We start from the raw sequence: 22,198 nt of genomic DNA on the forward strand, positions 1-22,198 counted from the left end.
TTTCGAAGGCCATATTTTCATTTTCCTCCCAATAGGCACTCTTAGCAACCAACGTTTTTACCTACAATTGATCAGTTTCATTCACCAAAGTAACTGCGGTCAGCCTGCCACTAATTCTATCAAGATGAACTTTTGATCCGGGGAATAAGATTGTTAAGCATAAGTAGCATTTATAAATAAATAAATAAAGTATAAACAACTGATGCCATCATTTCATCAAAATGTCCACCATAAGCATACCTGGATATCCAAAAAAACAGTCCCCAATTATTCTGTTATAGATATGCATAATCCCGCAATATGGATCATTACCAAAACTAACAGAAAAACAGCACCCTTCTTCACAACAAAATAGTTTAACTACCCATCACACTTTGTATATTTTACCTAATCACTGTCTGAATGAGAAACAAGTAATTGGAGTGTGATCCAACAACCCTGGAAAAAAACTCACTAAGAGACCTTTGATTCTGCTCAGACATAGTATCTCATGCAGGCATTGTGGTCGGTTTTCAGAAGTCTGACTATAAATTTATACTTTCTTGATAATCTGAACAACGTCTTCGTCTTCAAGTTCATGTTCCTGGAGCATAATAAGGCATTCCACTTATTACATGCATCTTTGCAAATTAGGGAGAAGAAAAAAAGAAAAGAGAAACACAGAACTAACAAAGAAAATTATAAGGAAAATAAAGAAACTAGCATATAGAATCAGAATCAACCTTGCCGACTCTTTGAGGCTTGTGTTTTGCACTTGAACCCCAGACCAGAGCACTGCATCATTTGGAAAATGTAAGCAATGGATGAAGCAAGGGGAAAAAATGTCAGGTGCAGTAGGAGAGGATATATTAATTCTGATAATTATCTTTCTTCATTCTAAAATATGAATCTTGTCCCCAAACTAAGTTTACTCATCAAACTAAAGATCCATTCTCTGAGTATATAAAATTAGTTCTGATGAGCACTAGCAGCATATTAACAAAAGGTTTCCTAACAAGACTGACAACACTTCAGATCTAATAGCTTGGAAAAATAAAGTCTATCTTCACATGTATTGCTCCTCATTTATGCAAACATAGAGAAATTGCTCAATATTATGAAGCAATAAATCACAAGATATCAGTTTTGGGAGAGTGTACTCACTACTTAAACTGTTTAAGCATGTCCTTGTGAATGCGGTCGCAGAAGTCTTCGACTGTCTTCTTCTTAGACGACAATATTACAGGGTCTTCATAATCAGGATTCATACCTTTCGGTTTAGTATAAATACGAGTTAAACAGAGATACTCCCAAACTTTATCCAGAAGCCCATCAAGATTCCACTCCAGGTGCGCACTAAATAACAGATAGAAAATTACTCAAACTTCTAAGAAGGCGTAAATTTGTTTCTCTAGAACTTGCATTCTAGATGTGACATCAAACAAAGACAAATAAGAAAGAATAAAATAATTTAAAAGGCAATTAGTTTCTGGGCATGGAGGATTGAGCGGACAGAATAAAACTCTTAAGATGATTTCTGTTTAGAGAGGGAGAAAAGATGGAGTAAAAATAAGATGGTGACAAGAAGAATTACCTGACAGGGCAGTAATGAGGAAGCTTATCCAATATCTCCAGTTCCTCAAGTGTGATCTGATCAATCTTGTTCACAACATAGATGCAGGGTGTATAGATTCTACTGCCCTCAATGACATCTATAAGGTCATCAGCAGTAGCATCATACCTTAGAGTAATATCAGCATTATGAATTCTGTACTCGCTACAGATAGCCTTCACGGTATCGAGATCCAGATGGGTGTTTGTAGCAGTTGAGGTGAAATTAATTCCACCCTTCTCTTTCCTCCTAAAAGTCAGGTTTGGGGGTTCTTTGTTTAACCTAAAGTAGAAAATAACTTTTTTTAAAAAGATAAATAATTATCAAGGTAAATAAAAACAAAGAAAAATACATCGAAATGTGAGAGTGTTATTTTGGCTTTTTTATCATTTGAATGCACACCAGAAAGTCAGTTACAGACAAAAAAAGTCCATAATATATAACCAAATTCCTCTCCCAGAAAAATCTGGGCCCACCTCGACATAAGTCAGTGGTTACGAGCAGCTACACTTCTTTCGTTGCCTATACAGGTGTATCATGTATGATCCCATCATTCCATCCTTCTTTATTTGGACCAAGGTTAATTTGCAATGCTTAACAGAATTAAATGAGACTACTAACAAGTTCAGCAGTAGCTGTAATAGAAAATTTTTGGTTGATATGTAAATAAAACGTGCAAGATTGTTGAAACTTGATTAGAATTATTCATAAGGGGCTCATTCCACAAACACCCAATAAGAAGCAATCCTACGCAAGATTCAAGTATCTCTCCAAATCATGCTTCATGGCATGATATACAACACCTCACTAAAACCCAAATCAAATCAAATCACAGTTGCCCCATGTACAGTGTGTAAGTGTTCAACTGCTGTCAACAACCAATAACCATAAATGCTTACTTTCAGAATCGAAAGCCTAACCAATATAAACTTTGTTCATCATATTGATGTTACATTTAAGACATATATTTAAGAAAAACCACCAAAAAGTTACCAACTCATTTCAGTAAAGGCTACTGCATACAACAACAATAACAATAAATAATAAGATGAGTCCTCTACAGATGGCCATATAATCGGTGACATACATAAACATGGTAAACAAACAATATAACATGTTACCTTATACCAAATCCTTCTAGCTCTTTTTCAATAAGACGCTTATGAGTTATTGGTTTTATTGCATCGAGAACAATTAAAATGCAATTACATGTCCTTGCAGTACTAATAACCTGTGTTTGCAGAACAGTATACAAAACAAGATATATTAGTGTTTGTCTGCAAATGAGGTAGGAAAGATGCATTCCAAACAGTTGTTAACTGTGCAAATGAAATATTTTGTAGGAAGAACTAGAATGCTGTATTACTATCTCAACAAGAATACCAATTGCAATTGATAACAAGTGCATATTATTATTACCTGCCTTCCTCTACCCTTTCCATCCTTGGCACCCTCAATAATTCCAGGAAGATCCAGCAACTGACACAAAATTAAACATTTACTACTGAAAATTGAATATAACTTAAATATGTATCACAATCATATATTATCATAAATTATCTTGTGATTAAGTTGCAATTACAAAATGTATTCATTATAAGTCCTAAACATTTTCAGCATTGAAAAGCTTCATTTTTCAATAAATAATAATAATGGTATCATCTTGTCTATCCTAAGATAGATTTCGAGAACAAAGTTAACGTTAACCATTCAATGCCTAAATTATATTTTAAAAAATTGCAAAAGAGATACCTCTATTTAGTTGTAGAAAGTTCAAATAGGCAATCCAATGCCTAATTTGACAATAGAAACTGTCCCTATCCGGTCAAAACTCCAAGAAGAGGAGGGTCCAGAGGACAAAGGCCATATCCAATCTTGGCACGAAATGTTGACCCAGTGGAAAATAGTGATCCACAAAACCACAAGGGTCCGACATAAGAATATTCACGCCACCGGGTTACATCAGGATAATGACGTCACGGGATAAACATCTTTGTCGTCCAAAAGAAGGTTCTAGGACCCCATAATTAGGTTTGGGCCTAATAAGGACTGAAAGATGAGAAACCTGTGACGTGTGGAAACGAATAATAGGGACTGAAAGATGAGAAACCCTAGGAAGATTCCTATAAAAGGGGCTACAGACTTCGAATGAGGTACACACAAAAGGTTTCTTTTACTAAATATTCTTCTCACATCTAACGATCAGTGAGTGCATGCAGGTAACCCCCACCTCTCGCTAGCTCGTGACCATCTCGAAGATAAGGAAGGGCCCTTCCTCCCAGACGACCAGTGTTGTTGATGGCGGATGGAGGTCCATGGCGGAGCGCCAAAATCCCGCCATAACGGCCGCTTTGAGGTGCCGTTATAGCAGATTATGGCGTGAAAACCTGCAATATCGGCCGATATTTATCATTGCAGCAAGCCTAAAAACCGCCATACCGGCCATGGCGCCACAATTTGATAACACTGCAGACGACAGGTTCCCAACCATTCTGAAAGAAAAGCTTCCTTACCGAAAGGAACAGACACAAATCTAGATTGGGAAACATAAGGTAGGAACCTTAAATAGACATTCTCAAATTTTCATTTAAAAATAAAGACAGTGCAATCAAATAAACCTCAAATATATTCATTTAAAATTTGGACAAATATAGAAACAGATACAACGAAGTGAAAGAATTAAATATGTTTTAAATGCTTTCCTTTTTTTGCTTTTAGATTGGGATATAGCTGATATAATCACCATCAAAATGTTTCAACCGGTGTATAAATGTCTAAAAAAACGCCCCTTGGAAACTAAGTGCGTGTGAAGCTGATAGTCAGAAGCTACTGGTATCGAGAAACGCTACTCACATATTATTTACTGTTCTCAACTATTATCAGAAACATGTACAACTAAACTTAGTTTTAGGTATTTCAAATTCCTGAACTCACAAAAGAATAACTGAACCCCACACCCTTAGTAAGGTGACTTATTCACCAATGTGTACCTGAATTTTAGCTCCACGGTATGTGATCACACCTGGGATGCATGTCAAGGTAGTGAACTCATAGGAAGCAACCTACAAACCAAAATAAGTAAACTTTTAAGACAAGCTATTTAACAAAAGCTAAAACTTTGATAGTTTACAAAATTGTTATGATCCCAACACCCAAACCCAATACAAAGAGAGAGCTACCATGCATGCGCAAGATGACTGATTACTAAATTAACACAATGATTGACTTGTTACCAAAAGAAAAAAGATAGTGCATTTGAGATGAAGTATAACAGAGCATATATTAAATGTTTAATAAAAAGTAGCAACTGCTCATATAATGCATCGGATAGGGGTAAATGAGGAATAATATGAAGATGGAATAAACACACTGTTTGATTAATCAAACACGTTAAAAACATCATATAAAAGTGCATTTATTTAAGATTTTCCCTCATTAAAAACTAACTTTGGTTGGAAAAAAAATCAAATATAAAAATCTAACATTTATTTAATTTTTTAAAAGAAATAGAATCCAAAAACAAACTACTCCCTCCGTTTCAAAATGATTGTCGTTTAACGTTTTTGCACACATATTAAGGGATGTAATGATATTGTCATAAGACATTACACTTTTACTAAATTAACCTTATAAATGTGTTGGAAGTAATGTGCAGAGTAATAATTAAAGGACACAATTGAAAAAATAGCAATCATTTCTACATTGAAAAGTGAGAATGACATTTATTTTGAAATAATTTTTTTTTGCTAAAACGACGGTCATTTTGAAACGAAGGTAATACTAATTACTGATAGCAGTGAAAGGTAGCAAGGTTGGACTTGCTTTTTCTTGTTGAAAGGTTGAACTTCTTTGGGCTCCATTGGATAATATTCACTCCAAATCACAACAAAGAAATAAAAGATTGACCTTTAGTATAATTGAAGAAGACAATGCATGAGAACTTGAATATTTCCTATACCTCTGAAAATGTCCCAGTCAATTTATTCAGCAGAGTAGACTTGCCAACCGAAGGAAAGCCCACAAGACCAACTCTTGCATCTCCACTTTTAGTAACATCAAAACCTTCACCAGCACCTCCACCTCCCTTAGTTGTAGGGGTAAGGAGCTCTCTCCGCAGTTTTGCAAGTTTAGCCTGGCACCAATAGTAGAAAAGAGGTTAAAAAAAAGGAGCTGGAAATGCTAAAACAATAGGGGGTAGTAATAGTACGGAGTAAAATTCTAACAAGAAAGCAATCATTTTGCCTTCAATATTGCATATTAAAATAAAAATTAGTACTATAATAGCAGGGGTGCATGTGGACTAAAGAAACCATAAGGAAGAAAAAATATATAAAGAATATAAGATTCCATAAGTTCAGGGTTTTTTACTTGAATACTTTGGCATTTCTAAACCCAAACTTCAAATATAGGGAATGTGGTAGGTAGGAACATATCACTACACAAATCAATAAGAATCCCTGTAATGAATGGTGACAAACAAAACCAATGGCTGGAGCAGAATATGCTATGCAGCCTATAACTACAAATACAACTTCCACAGAGAAATGTTGGAATAGTAATATGATCCTGAACTATGAAGCTCAGATACGTAGTACGGATTCAATATGATACAGATACATGAAATATTTGAAATTCATGATACGACCAAGCCTAGATAAATTAACAAAAAAATTATAAAATGATTATATGCATGTAGAATACTTGAAAGAAAAGACATTGAACATTCTTCATTAATATATTTTAACCTCTGTTTGGACCAAATACATAAACTTTCTTTGACCTATTTTTTCTTATAGTATTCGGTTATGGAGGGAATATAAAACTATAATGGTCACAATTTTCATAATATATTTTAACCTTTTTGTTGGGGTATCAACAAAAGTATCATTAAAAGAATTCAAAACAATTTTTGGCTCTAAGCAATAGCCAACAACTAAAAAGTATTTTAAGTCAATTATTGTATAGTCCTAATTGAATTAGTCTTAATCTCCATTACCATCATCCATAAAAAGCATTATTTCTAAGTCTGGTTCATCAAGAGACAACTTTGTCAATTCAAGAAGTCCAACACCATCTTGATTTAGCTCGTGTGCGTCTCCTTTGATGTCCCACAGTCTTGTCTCATTATTTTATTCGTTAAATATCCACATGTATCTGTTAAATATCTCATACATTACCGATAAAATATTTTTTAATAAACAAAAATAACAATTAAGATACTTCTAGGACATGTATCCACGTGTCTTCACAGAGCATCAATATCTATTATGTATTTGATATGGATACAGTAAAAACAACAATCAAGTCTTATCCCACGAAGTGAGGTCAGATACATGGATCAAACGACCCTATAATGTTCTATCAAATACCATACTTATATCCAACTCATTAATCTTGAGATCTTTCTTAATAGTTTATATTACAGTTTTTACAGGTCTTCCTCTACCTCCAACGGTTTGCCTACCCTCAATCTGACCTACTCTCTTTACTTCAAAATTCACAGATCTTCTCTCAATATTTTCAAACCACTTAAGTCTGTAGTTTCCACCATCATTTCTACTATTGGTGTAACCTCAACTCTCTAATATTGTCATTCATAACCCTATCATGTCTAGTCTTACCACTCATCCAAATATCCAACACAACATTCTCATCTCTGCTACACTTAATTTATATTTGTGTATTCTTTCCAGCACAACACTCTGCTACACTTAATTTAATTTACACTTCCCCAATTTTGCATTATACGAGTTTCATTGATCTTGAACAACTGCCCTTCCAAATGCAATCCCTAAACAACTATCTGATCCAGCTAAAATGTATAATCATGCTAATATAACTGCACTCGAAATAAATACTTTTTACAAGCTTAACGAGAAGTATGTGTCATTGTCTCCAAATACCAGCCTCAACTAAAGCCAAAACAGAAACAACCAACAAAAGAAATCAAATAGTTACAACAGCTTACAGGTCATATATATGATTTTTCTGCGTCCTCCCTTTATACCATATAAAAAACAAACAAAATGGACTAACATGTTTACCTTCAGTAACCCTAAATGATGAGCAGTAGCCTTGTTCTTTTGAGTCTTTGCCATCTGTAAAATATAAATAACCATGATCATACACAAAATAATAAGAAAATGACAGAATAAAGCTTGTAGACAGTGCACAAAAACAATCAGTACATAACTATTGCTTGAACTGCATACTTATTATCATGTCTCGAGACTGAGAAAAGAATTACACAAAATATAACAAGTGGAACATTTTCCTGACTCATAAAAATGCAAATAGGATTCAGTACATGGAGGTAGCTGCAGTAAAGTTCATTTAGCTGACATACACCAACTTCACTTATTTTGAGTAATGTGGAATTCATCAGAGACATTCATAAATTAGGGCTAAAAAAAGGGGGAAATTTGTGATTTGTAATCAAATTATAGAAAATAAAGAATGTGTTAAAACAAAAGTAAAAAATCCAGCGGCATACAAACAACAACTCTATTAATTTTATAAAAAAACATATGCTCAAACTGTGAAATCAAGACTGATATAAAAAAACTGAGTTTCACTGAATAAATCGCATGTCTACAACTATTTCCATATGTTCAATTCCCTATAGAATTTAACGAATCATCGATTGAAGTTGTGGCAAAGCATGAGTACCTCATCTTCAATATCCTTGATTTTCTGCATGACCGTCGCCATTGTTGAAGGAAGATAAGCCCGGAAGCAAAGGAAAAGAGATTGAGTTTAGTTGTGGAGAGAAGTGAAGTGAGATTGGACTTGGATGACTCTGCGGTAGTGAATTGTTACAGGCGTTGAGCGTGGTGTTGCACCGGAGAAGAGAATGGGGACGAAGGTGCTAGAACAAATATGCAGAAATGGTTATGGTGGGACTTAGGGTAGAGTATTCGATTCTCGTCTTGAATCCAAACTATACTGGACTAAAAAATTTGCAATTTGTATTACCCAGGCCCAAAATAATCTATTCGAAGTTGTTTGGGCTAGGCTTGACTTCCATTTTAGTACTGTACCCCCTAGATTTGCTTTTATTGAACATTAGTATCACTCTTCGGAATAGAAAAATTAAATGCTATCCTCGCGTGGCACTACGTGCCGATGGGATTGGACAACATGTATCTATACACTAGTCTTTAAGAGCATCTCCAACCGTGAACCCACTTTTTGGTTCCTTGTGGGACCTATTAAACCACGTCAGCTTGAAGCAACTCATTCAGTTTTTCACTCTAATGATGCAACTCTGAAGAATTCATATTGGGTCCCACAACTTTACTTTATATATATATTATTCATATTAAATTTTATATTAATTAAAATAATAATTTAAATTATTTAAATTAAAATTGATATAAAATAAATAAAATTCAAATTAAACTTATAATCTAAAATGATAATTAAAATTAATCTCAAATACATGATATATAATTAAAAACAATAAAAATAAATAACATCTCATAATTAATCAAACTTAAATTTCATCATCTTCATGTCCAAAACGTTCCCAAATATACTCGACTAGATCTCCTTGAAGTTTTGACGATGGACTTGTTTTTCACGAATACTTGCTCTTCTTTGTAGTCTTGTTGCAAGATTCGGAGGAGGACCGCTAAATGTTTCAGTTGTTGAGTTGTTGATATCCACATTATCATGAGAGTAATCAAAATTACCTCCATATGTATGTCGTTCGTCTTCCACAATCATGTTGTGTAATATGATGCACAGTGGCGGAACTGAGGGGGGACGTGGGAAGGTCACGGCCACCCCTCAACTTTTTATTTTTTTTTAATTCATATATATATTAAATTACTAAAACATCCTTATTTTAAATTAAAATTAATTTTTATTTTTTATTTTTCATTCAAAGTTAGGTTAAAATACAGATAAGGTAAAAAGTTCTTACATTTTCTTTCTTTCTCATATGGGTTTGCTACCGGCACCGGAATCGGAACAGATTAAAGTGATCGGCATCTAACAGGTAAAAAACTTTATTCATTCTTCTTTTATAAAAAGTAACAAATTAAAGTGATTGTTTGATTTGTGTTTTTGAGATTTTTAGGGTTTTTCTTTCTTGATGTGTTAAAATAATCTATATGAGGTTTATTAAGTCAATTCATAACACTGTAATTTACAAATATAGTTATACACTGTAATAAGGTTTATTTAATCATTGTTGCTGCTAATTTCTAATAGTGAAGTTACCGGTATTTGAAAACGGATTAAAGTTGATTAATTAAGTTTATTAATTTTTTTCTCTTTTAATTTTTATGTTCTCTAAATTGATTTTTGGATCTGATCTAATATGATATTATAGGAAGAGTAAAGATGAATAATAGGAAAATTGATTCTTTTTTCAAAAGGAAAGCATGTGAAATTGAAAGAGAATAGAGAGATGAAGAAATTATAATCCCGACATCCGAATCTGAAACAGTTCTTGAGAATCCAACAATTGAAGAGCATCATGATTTTGAAAATTCTTTGGAACGCGATCCTGAAAAGCATCCTCCGATTTGGCAATATCCACCAAATCAAGTGGATGCAATACGAATAGCTTATCTAAAATGGAGTCCATATCAAATTCATTTAGAAAACTATCCTTTGTCCGGTAACGAGGATCATCCGAGAAGGTTTCAACATACTTGGTTTAGCATATTTCCATCATGGTTAGAATATTCATCATCTGAAGATGCTACATATTGCTTATCATGTTACCTTTTTAGCAAAAAACTAAGTGGACGTCCCGGATCACTTGTCTTTATTTCTATGGGTTTTAGAAATTGGAAGAAAGTTAGGAATGGAAAACATTGTTCCTTTCTTAAACACATAGGGAAGGATCCTTACTCACCACACAACAATGCAATGAAAGCTTGCCAAGACTTGTTGAATCAAGATGGTCATATTAGAAATGTTATTCAAGTGCAAAGTTCAAGTCAAAGAATGAATAATCAGTTACGACTCAAGACTTCAATTGACACTGTTCGTTGGTTAACACTACAAGCTTGTGCTTTTAGGGGTCACGACAAAAGTAGCAAATCAAGAAATCAAGGTAACTTTCTTGAGTTATTGAAACTTTTAGCATCCTACAATGATGAAGTTGCAAAAGTTGTGTTGGAAAATGCTCCACAAAGTTGCAAGTATACTTCACATCAAATTCAAAAAGAGCTCTTACAAATTCTTTCTAGTAGGGTGAAAAAGAGTATTCGTGAGGAAATTGGTGATTCCAAATTTTGTATCGTTGTTGATGAAGCTCGTGATGAGTCAAAAAAGGAACAAATGGCTCTTGTATTAAGATTTATTGATAAAGTTGGTTTAATACAAGAGAGATTTTTTGATGTGGCACATGTTAAAGACACCACATCTTTAACTCTTAAGGAAACAATATGTGATATACTTTCTCGACATAACCTTGATGTTTCTAACATTCATGGCCAAGGGTATGATGGTGTTAGCAATATGAGAGGAGAATGGAATGGTTTACAAGCCCTCTTTATGAAGGATTATCCTTATGCATACTATGTTCATTGTTTTGCTCATCGATTGCAACTTGCATTAGTTACATCATCAAGAGAAGTCAAACTTGTTCATAAATTTTTTGAGAAGATGATCTTTGTTGTAAATGTTGTTTGTTCTTCTACAAAGCGTCATGATGAGTTACAAGCTGCCCAATTAGAAGAAATTGCTTATTTGTTAGAGATTGATGAGATTGTAACTGGTAAAGGTGCAAATCAAGTTGGTACATTGAAACGAGCTGGAGATACTCGTTGGGGATCACATTACGATTCAATTTCTAGCTTGATAAACATGTATGAAGCAACTTGTTTAGTTTTAAAAAAAATTGCAAAAGATAGAGGGAGTTATGCTACACGTGGGGATGCAGATAGTTGTTACAATTACTTGAAGGCATTTGATTTTATATTTATTTTGCACTTGATGAAAGAAATCATGGGAATAACAGATATATTTTGTCAAGCCTTACAAAAAAAAATCAAGATGTAGTTAATGCTATGAACTTAGTTCGTTCAACAAAACATCTTATTCAAGGTTTGAGAGAAAATGGTTGGGATATATTGTTTACTAAAGTGGTATCTTTTTGTGAAAAGCATGGTATTGAGATTCCTGATCTTAATGATGTTCATTCAACAACAAGATTTGGACGCTCCCGTCTTGAAGAGAATCAAGTCACAATTCAACATTACTTTAAAGTTGAAATATTTTTCACTACCATTGACAAACAGTTACAAGAGTTGAATAGCAGATTCAGTGAGCAGACAATGGATTTGTTAACTCTTTCTTGTTCTTTATCTCCTAAGGATGGATATAAAGCTTTTAGCATTGATACTATTTGTTCTTTAGTTGAAAAATATTATCATATGGATTTTAGTGATCAAGAGAAGAATAATTTGCAATTTCAACTCCAACATTTTCTATTTGTTGCTCGTCAAGCATCAAACTTGAATAATTTATCAACTATTCAAGAACTATGTTCATGTTTGGTTGCATCTGGACAGGCTGAAACTTACTTCTTGATTGATAGACTACTTTGTCTTATCATGACTCTTCCCGTTTCTATGGCCACAACTGAGAGGTCTTTTTCAGCAATGAAAATTATTAAGACTAAGTTGAGAAACAAGATGGATGGTGGGTTTCTTGGAGATAGCATGATAATATATATTGAAAGGGAGATTAGTGCAAGCATTAGTTCGGAGTCAATTATTGACGATTTCAAGTCACTCGAAACGCGTAAAGCATTACTTTAAGGTAGTTTTAAGTCATGTAATTTAAATTTTTTAGTAATTAACTTTGTATTTATTTTAAATTTAATGTTTTATTTAAAATACTATTTACATTTTATTTATAATCTTTATTTTGCGTTAGCGCCCATCCCAAATTTTTTTATTTGGCTCCGCCATTGATGATGCAGGCATATATAGTATGCTTGATGGTGTCCATATGCCAAGCACGCGTTGGGCCAGGTATAACTGCAAATCGAGATTGAAGCACTCCAAATGCCCGCTCCACATCTTTTCTAGCCGATTCTTGATGTTGAGCAAATAATTTTTTCTTTTCTCCCTGTGGCATTGAAATGGTCTTGACAAATGTAGCCCACTCAGGATATATACCATCTGCTAAATAATATCCCATATTATATGGTGTCCCATTGATTGTATATTGCACATTGGGAGCATGTCCTTCCAAAATATCGTTAAACACGTTGGATTGGTTTAGCACATTAATGTCATTGTTTGAACCTGCAATACCAAAGAAAGCATGTCAAATCCATAAGTCTTGTGATGCCACTGCTTCAAGCATGATTGTGGGCTTACCATGATCACCTCGACAAAATTGTCCCTTCCATGCAACAGGACAATTTTTCCATACCCAATGCATACAATCAATGGAACCCAACATACCTGGAAAGCCACGTGACTCTCCCATTTGTAAAAGATGTTCAACATCAGTGTTGTTAGGTTTTCTCAAATACTCTGCCCCAAATACAACATTCACGCCCTTAACAAATCTTTGTAAGCACTCAATTGAAGTGCTTTCACCGATTCGAACATATTCGTCTACAAGGTCAGCAGGAGACCCATACGCCAGCATACGAATAGCAGTTGTACATTTCTGCAATGGTGAAAGACCCATTTTACCAGTTGCATCGACCCTCATTTGGAAATATTCATCATAATTGCCAAGGGCATCTACAATTCGAAGAAATACATGCCTATGCATTCTGAACCTTCTTCGGAATTGAACATCTGTGTATACTGGGTTTTTCGAGAAGTAGTCATTGAATAATCGATTGTGCCCTTCTTCGCGACCTCGATCTATAGTTGTTCTTCTCTTTCGCCTAGAAGAACTCCCAGAATTCTGAAGTTGTTGTTCTTCATCACTGTCGTCCATAAATTCTTCTTCAACCAACGCCCAAAATTCTTGATCGTTATTATCTGAATTGTCTGAATCCATTGTAGTTAGTAAAGAATGAGAGAAAAATGAGAGATATGTGGTAAATATGAGAATGATAAAATAATGACATAAGTGGTAGTATATATAATGGTTTGAATAATGGCTAGTTTGAATAACGGCTAGTTTAATTTAAAGTAGTACTAATGACCATTTCACATAGGTGTTGATAAAATAAAGTGGTACTAATGACCATTTTACATAGGTGTTGATAAAATAAAGTGGTACTAATGACCATTTTACATAAGTGATATTAACTACATTCCATATTTTTTTTTCATCTTATTACAATATTTTTCATGAATATCTCGTTGACTATCGCTCACAGTAGAAGTGTCCTTCATCATGATTTGTATTACCTTTAATTCTATCTCGTCCTCCTTAAATTGTGCAAGTCTTTCCATGCATTCTGCTCTTTTATTCCTTGCATCTTGCGTTGCATTTGGAATTTCTGATGCCTTACCCTTCCTTTTTGTTGCTTTTTGTCCCATTGGACGCTCCATTGGTGATGATGAGTTAAACTTATAACTTGAATTTGTATCTGGGTTCTCCGATGATGCCCTACTAGTAGAAGTATTTGTTATTTTTGAAGAACTTCCAATCGATTCTCCGACGATGCACCATTTAGCTTCATCTTTTAACAATCGCCATGCGTACTCAAGATTGAATGTTGTACCTTGATCCTAAGCAAAAAAAGCATGTGCATCTGACATGATATCCAACTCTGATGTCCCATTTTTCTTTCCTTTAACAGCATTTTTGTAACACCCAACAAATTTTTGAATCATGCCATTTATTCGATGCCATCGACATTTTAATTGTCCCCCTGACTTTTCCCGCGATTGCCCACGATATTGGTTATAACTAGCAGCGATTCTTAACCAAAAATTCTCAGCCTTTTGATCAACCCCCACAATTGGATCCTTTGAAACATTGAGCCATGATTGGATAAGTAGTATATCCTCATCCCTTGTAAATTGCTCTCGAGATTTTTTTTTAACGACAACCCTTTCTTCTTTTTCGGTACCAACTTGAGTAGAAAATGGTGGAACTTGAGTAGAGAATTCCATACTATTAGAATTCATTTGAGGTCTAGGAAACATATTTGGATTGTTTGGTGATGGAAGAAATATGGCGGGATTTGTTGGCACCGATGGAATTTGAGCATTTTGAGGATTAGGATTTTGATAATTTTGCATGTAATTGAAGAAAGCTTGTTGATAATGAAAATGATTAGGATCCATTTGAGAATAAATTGTTGAAAAAAATTAAAAGTTTATGAATAAAATGATGAAATTGTGAGAGAGAAATTTCAAATTGAAGAGAAAATAAGAGTGAGAGAAAATTTGTGTTGGTGAAATTTTAGATATAAACTATATTTATAAAAAAATAAATTGAAAAAAAAAAGCAACTAGCCGTTGAACGACTAGTTTTCATTAAAAAAAAGAAAGAAAAATGCATGGTTTCCGTTGCTCTTTCTTCACTGTTTGCCAGGCTGTCTGCAACATGTGATGTGCCAGGCTGGCGATCCAAGGGAAGAACGACACAAAATCCAACGCTAAAGTTGGTCTAACGATGCTCTTCCTTTATTTAGGGTGCTTAAGTGCCTAAGCCTCAGAATGTTGTCATTGCCCCTTTTGATTGTTTTTTTTTATTTTGCGAAAGAAACCCATTTGTTCCTTTCATTTATTTTTAGAAATATTTTGTTACGAGTGTCGATTTATGTCTAGATGATTTGTATATCAGTTTCATCTTTGCGCGTTTGATTTCTCATTTGGCCCATGAGTTATATAATATTTGAGCCATTTGCCTTCACCCTTATTATACTCATTTTTAAGGTTTCTGGAACAGTGGTCAATCATTTATGTTTTTATTATTTATTATTATTTTTTTCTCATGTTTTCTTTGTCTATTTTATCTACATTTTATTCTATAAAATGGATATTTTCACTCTGTTTTAGTTATAAGAAATTTGACACCGACTATTGAAGAAAGAAAAAGTAATAAAAATCATAAGAGGGCGAATAAACATGACAAATGACAATTGACCTGTCATGAACAACACGGATGTCGTGGTTAAGGAAGAAGACCGTCATGGCTAAGGAAGGTGATTCTCATGGAAGCATAATAAAAAAGACCTAACACACTGAAGAGATGAAAAAAAGTTCGTCATCAGTCATAACGCTCGTAATATTCCTAGAATCTGAATTTTGAAGCGATGATAGTCATGACGGTCTTCGTAATATTCCTTTTTTTTGGCTTTTTTTTTGTTGCAATTTTGCACTTTGAGTAATGCACTTAACTTCCATTTAGTATCAAGATATGATAAAAAAGGGCTGTAACATCTCTGTACTATAATCACTTTTAACTTTCATTGTTTATGCAAGTTTAAGTTTTCCTTTATTTTTTATGTTATTACTCTACTCTATTGAAGCTTTATTGGTTGTATTAGATCTAAAGTCTCTTTTGGAGCATTCTTAATTTCAAAGATATTCACTATGTTTTACTTTTACGGTGTATATTCTTATCATTATCCATGTAATGAGTAGTTTAGTTTGATATTTGAAACATGAGGAATGTTGTACCGATAGACCTCATGCAAGTTGTATAAATATCAATTGTAACGAGAATACATTTGTTTTTGAAATTTTTGTTTTAAAAATAAATATGTTCATTACGAAAGTAGGAATCCAAAGATGTCGTTTATGCGTCGAAGGGGCATAAAGGGTATCTGACTTAGAAATTAGAGCAATTGGTTTTGAGATTATGAAAGTATTTTTATAAAGGATATTTAAATTTATAATTAGTGTTGCGATAGTAGATAGATTGTAAGTTTAGAGTTCGATAATGCTCCGACGAAAGTGGACATTATCATTAATTTTGGTATTTTCTGCAAAATATAAATTTCTCATTATAATCGGCAGCAACTTGTATGAGTTTAGTCGGTGGATAAGAATCATAGTCTTTAAATCTTATTTTTATATTGATGAGTTTTAACCTCAGTCTTTGTTTTAGATTTGCTACTTAAAACTTGTTTTCATGGTGTTACTTTACATTTGAAAGGTGTTTGTCATTACTCGATCCTAAATTATCATTTATTGGATACTAATGCCTAGTAATAAGGTTAGGTTCAATATATGCATGCACCGTAGTAGGATCAGTGTGGAGTCTTACTACTTTATAATTCTTGGAATTTAATGTTCTGCATGGGTTGATAGACCGAGATATCAATTATTAGGTAATGTCAACATCTCACGGTGTTGTGACCGACATGAGATACGAAGGAGAGTAACAAGTGATAATATTATTGATGAGTAAAGGAACATATTACTGACTTATGTTGCATGGTAAATACGTAATGATGTAATCTACCTTTAGTAAGCTTGCTTAATATTAACACCTAAGTCTCCTTTTTGCTTTTGTCATTTATTTCCATACATCAAAACAACTGAAAATCCCTTCTCTACTTAAAATCCTAAAAATTGTTAAATGATATTTGAAACTATCAATCTTTCTCGATACGATACTTATAAAACTTACTTTTTTACTCGCGACAATGAGCTAGCTATAAACACCATCAACCCTAAAAAAACATCACAAACAGTCCTTAAATACAGGGTTACCCTCATTGTATTTTCTTAGCGAGTGCAATCACTAATGCAAAGAAAAACATTTTTGAAATTTTTTAAAACACTCAAAATTTTCAAAGTATTAAAAAACATTTTAGATCTACTAACACAGGGACCTGATATATTACTTTTGTGAAAAAATGAGCAAGAACGAGTTAAAATCAAATCCCCAACACAATAAATATGGTTTGACAAACCTACAGTAAAAATATAGGAAGTTTCCACGAAATATATTTGTTAATATATTTTATCTATATAAATGTATGAGTAGACCTAACACTTGTGCTAGTTTTGATTCAAATATGGAGGAAGAAAAATTTAGAGTAAATGATAAATAGTTGATAGAATTCAATTTTTGAGAGTAGGAAGAGGGAGGAATTTGATTTTTTTAAATAACCAACTTTTTAAATTTAAATTCTCAAATAACCTATATTTCAAATTATTTATCAAAATAATCATGTTTCAAACGAACAAAAACTTGTACCAAAGAGGAGGCATCATTGATAGTGGTGTTTGCCCTAAAAAACACACTTAGGCGTCGTAGCCCCTAGCACATGTACTATTGATTTAAGGGGAGACGTCAGGAGGAGTGGCGCATGCATGCAAAAGGCTAATATTGAACATGGGCCAGGAGGAGTGGCGCATGCATGCAATATTGATTTTAGATATTTCCATGGTGAAGGTAGTAACCATGATGGTAATAAAAACCAAGATGAACAACATTGGAGTGAGTTTCTTAATACAAGAAGCAACAATGAAGAATCAATTAAGTATGAAGAAAAGTTGGTTGAAAGTAAAAGTGATATTGAGATATCATTGAAGGAATTAAGTAGAAGCAATTTGATATTGGTTGGTAGAATATCATCAGTTGTACCTTTGGTTAGTACAAGTGATTTTCCTGAGCTTGGTCTTGTTGGAAGCTATTTGTATTCTTCTAGTTTCTCCAATTCAGCATCAGTATTGGTTATTCAATAATACAACCCTTCAACTGATATTCATCCTTTTATTATGGAGGAATTTGATTCTCCTGAAGTGCCAGACACACCAAGAAATTAGTTTATGATTAATGTTGCATGTTGGTATCAGATTATGGGTTAGAAATAAGCAAATAAAATTGAGAATTTCAACTCAAGGTTTATATGTAGTTGATCATGTAACTTATGTATTTCATAGAACAATGATGAAATGTGACTTTGGAAGTTTTGTCTATATTATTGATAATTGTTTTTCTATTGGAAGCATTTTAAGTTGTTCGATATTAGCCTTCTTATTCTTCTTCTTTAAAGTAGAAGACACACCATTAAAATTTATAGTATCTATTAAACTTTGAAACCAATAGTGCATGCGTCACTCCTTCTGACGTCTTTCCTTAAACCAATAGTACATGTGTCACTCCTATTGGCGCATTGACAGTACATGTGTCAGGGGCTACAGCGCCTAAGTGTATTTTTTAATGTCAACGCCACTATCAATGGCGCCTCATCTTTTGTGCAAATTATTTTTATTTGAAACATAGTTATTTTGATAACTATTAATTATTTGAGAATTTAAATTAAATTTTTTTATTATTTTAAAAAAATATCGAGGAATTTTTGTGAAAATGACAAAAGTTATGGCAAAGTGTTTAAATAGGAAAATGTTATGATTAAAATAATATAAACTTAACTGGCTCTTATACTCTCATATAAACTCTCAAATATCTAAACAATAAAATAAATACTTGCATCGTTAAATATTTTTACTATCGAGATAATACCTTTTTTTCCAACTAAAATTTAAATTAAATATATATATATAACATGTTAAAATTCTCATTACAAATGATGTATAACTTTTTTGTTGAAATTTTGATAGTAACAAAGTCCGTTAAAATTTAAACAATCGATGAATTTTCACTCGGTCTCCGCAAAATTAATACTAAAATATTTATTTTACACAAGATAAATAAATTCAACTCAAAGTATAATAATCACCATCAAATTTCTTCTTCCATTTTTTATTATAAGTCGTTTTTTACTTTTCACATGTATTAAGAAATATAATAATTATGGTGTAAAAAAGAGAAATTATGAAAGGTTTTACAAAATTGTCCTTCATTGATAATATTGGAAAGACAAATTAAAATAATTGAAAGAATAAATAATAATAAATATTTAAAGGTATAATAGAAAAATAACATTAATGATTCATTGGTATTATAAAGTGACTTATATTATGGTATAAAATATTTTTCAAAGCGACTTATAATAAAAACATAGTAGTATATGATTAAAAACATTTTATGTGTGTTAATTCTAAATCACACAATTAATCTTAGGCACAAGTTTTCCATCAAAATAATGGAGTATAACTAAAATATATTTTCTTATATTATTCAACCACATGATATTGTATAGTTTTTCAAAATGGTATCATATTGTTTTTCAAATTTTGACAATGCTAGCACACTAAAAACAATACTTATCCTAAAAATCATCAAGGAAGAGTTGCACTTGTTAAAGTTTATTTTTGGAAACAATTACAATAATCTCTTAGTTTACTTATTGAGAAATAAACAAATAGATTAATCAATATCAATATACTCTTATTGACAACAACTTTCATTTTAGTTAATATTTTAAATTTTGGGTGTTATATTTTTCATCATTCCCTCTCTATATTTGACACTATTTTCACGAAGACGAGGTTCTTTCTTCCTTTTACTACCTTTGAACATAAAATTCTTTATTACTTATTATTGACATCATTATTATTTCACCTCAACAGTTGAGTCTTCCTTAGAGATTTTCAATTTATTTGTCAACATCTTGGTCGGGATGCTTCTTTGAGGATTTTCTTCCGAACTTTTTTTGTTTCTTATGAATGTTCTATGTCCCCTTACGACTTAGTCCATTTCAAGCAGTCTCTTAAGATGTTTGAAATTTTCACTGAGTCTTTAAAAAAATCAAGTTTTGTTAAATTGCGGTTGGGCCTCTTACTACATGTGACCATTTGAGTACATGTAGCTTTGAGGGAGGGGTCAATGATGCGATATGTGAACCTAAGTTCCTCTAGTTCTACATTCATACATCTTTGGTCATGAAAAAAGTCAACTTTTCTTTCAAAATATTAGATATTTCCCAACAGGAGAGGAGAATCATAGTCGCCATATAACGCTTCATTGACGGTGTTGTATTATATTTATGAGTATCCTCAACAAGGGAGCCCTAACCCGAGTGTGACACCGTATAGGCGATACTCCGACTAGAATAAAGGGTTCACTGTCACTACTTGTGACATGTGTAAAACCTTTAGTCAAAGGAGGGGGATTCCACCACTACCTCTGAAAGAGTAGGTGGTCAAATAACTTCCCTTGTGCATAAGGGAGCGGTTTTCGCCTCAAAAGGTGACCCAAGCCCTAGGTCCAAGGGCCTCTATAAATGTCTTTCCCCCTAAGGGGAGAAGAGGCAGATCTTAAGCCATACAAATCACGCTCATGTATATGTTTATACCTAAACACACTAGTTCGTAACAAGGTCTTTCACCTCACATGAGTAGGTCCCTAAAACCACAATATACACCATTGTACATGGCTTCTCACCATTGTGGGTAAGCCTTAACCACCATTATTTTTTATACACCTATAAATGCCTCTGACTCTCCCTGCCTTTGCAGGAGGAACACACATACACATGTACTTTTTGACCAGTATAGTGGTGTCCACCATGGGGGCCTGGTAAAACTAACATGGGTCACACATTCTTCATCAATATCACCCTATTCACGGTTACCTTTCACTCCTACACTTAACGACTTTCGGGTATGGTCAATAAGAGAGATCCATCCCTTACGCTAGAAGGTACCAGCGGTAACGATGATGTCGATGCCCTGGTAGAGACGCATGTCGCCATGGATAAGTTACGTCGCAAGAACTATACACAGGAGGGCGATGTCCATAACATCAGACAATGCTAATAAGAGTCCAATCCCCGAAAGAGATGGAATTGTTGGATCCCTATACACTCTCAAACGAGATATGGGGGCACATGTCCATGAGGGATTCAAACCCCCATCTTTGTCTAAGTTTTATGGGTGTAGTGACCCCTACGAGCATGTGGCATCCATCAATACATACATGGCCATCATAGAAGCGTCTGACTCTCTGAAATGCAAGTTGGTATCTGGAACTTTCATGGGCATCGCCCTTCAATGGTATATGGGTTTACCATGTGGTTCCATCACCATTTATCAAGAGTTAGTAAGAAAGCTTGTGCATCAATTTATCGATAGCCGTCACAGAAAGATGTTCATCACCAGCCTATTCAGCATAAGGTTGGGTCCGCTAGACTTGTTAAGGTACTACCTTGCCTAATTTAACGAGGCCACCATCAAGATTGTCCCACCAAACCAATAAATATTTGTATTACTGTTCTAAAATAGACTCAAAGCGGAAGATTTCAACAAATCTCCCGCCCTTAAGCCACTTAAGCCAATGCTCCAATTGGCGGAGGTGATCACCATAGCAGAATGCTACATAAAAAGTGAAGAGAGTAACACCGAAAATAAGGTGTGCAATTTCAAAGAGCATATGCCAATGTTAAGGGTTCAGATCAACAGTGAAAAAGGAACCATAATTCTCTAATAAAGATAAGACTGCATTCAAGAGGATATGAAAGGCGACAGAGAACTTCGTGCCCCTGAACACCCATCATGAGCAGATCTAGCGTGAGGTTCTTCAATTGCACAACATCCTTACATAAACCATTCCAAATGCGGATGTAATGGGCCTTGAAATATGAAGATGGTGCAAAATTCATAGAATCAAGGGACACCACATTGAAAATTGCTACCAGCTCAAAAAGGAAATCGAGAGGTTGATCTAGTAAGGGCACCACAAGAAATATGTGAAGGGCGACTCCTCTCATGCGTCAAATAATTCCAACTCGCATGGGCGAAAGGGGGTAGGAATCCCTAAACCCAATAAAGCGAAAGAGTTATTCCAAGGTGAGGGCAG

At 33.7% G+C, this 22,198-nt stretch overlaps 2 protein-coding genes and 1 pseudogene across 2 annotated transcripts; all 3 read right to left on the minus strand.

The window, feature by feature from the left end:
* Positions 1-211: 211 nt before the first annotated feature.
* Positions 212-8,523, minus strand: LOC127080504 (developmentally-regulated G-protein 3). The gene is made up of 10 exons (XM_051020815.1): positions 8,261-8,523; positions 7,636-7,689; positions 5,550-5,723; positions 4,582-4,653; positions 3,011-3,070; positions 2,713-2,822; positions 1,574-1,873; positions 1,144-1,335; positions 723-774; positions 212-583 (listed from the first exon to the last, which is right to left on the minus strand). Exons 1-10 carry the CDS (start codon positions 8,300-8,302, stop codon positions 533-535), a joined length of 1,107 nt encoding a protein of 368 aa, XP_050876772.1. The 5' UTR covers positions 8,303-8,523; the 3' UTR covers positions 212-532.
* A 4,363-nt stretch (positions 8,524-12,886) lies between these two features.
* On the minus strand, positions 12,887-13,579 carry LOC127079430 (uncharacterized). The gene has a single exon (XM_051019811.1). The coding sequence runs from the start codon at positions 13,577-13,579 to the stop codon at positions 12,887-12,889; it is 693 nt and encodes a 230-aa protein (XP_050875768.1).
* A 254-nt stretch (positions 13,580-13,833) lies between these two features.
* LOC127079431 (glutathione S-transferase T3-like) lies at positions 13,834-14,820 on the minus strand (annotated as a pseudogene).
* Between the last annotated feature and the right edge of the window lie 7,378 nt (positions 14,821-22,198).

The sequence above is a fragment of the Lathyrus oleraceus genome, chromosome 5, assembly GCF_024323335.1.
Source record: "Lathyrus oleraceus cultivar Zhongwan6 chromosome 5, CAAS_Psat_ZW6_1.0, whole genome shotgun sequence".
In the NCBI taxonomy this organism is placed as follows: Eukaryota; Viridiplantae; Streptophyta; class Magnoliopsida; order Fabales; family Fabaceae; genus Lathyrus; species Lathyrus oleraceus.

Excerpts from the sequence above, each read along its gene's own strand:
- LOC127080504 (XM_051020815.1), bottom strand. The coding sequence starts at position 8,302 with ATGGCGACGGTCATGCAGAAAATCAAGGATATTGAAGATGAG. Across the intron at positions 4,654-5,549 it reads TGACTGGGACATTTTCAGAG|GTTGCTTCCTATGAGTTCAC; the intron begins GTATAGGAAATA and ends TTTGGTTTGTAG. Across the intron at positions 775-1,143 it reads ATGCTTAAACAGTTTAAGTA|TGCTCTGGTCTGGGGTTCAA; the intron begins GTGAGTACACTC and ends CAAATGATGCAG.
- LOC127079430 (XM_051019811.1), bottom strand. The coding sequence starts at position 13,579 with ATGGATTCAGACAATTCAGATAATAACGATCAAGAATTTTGGGCGTTG.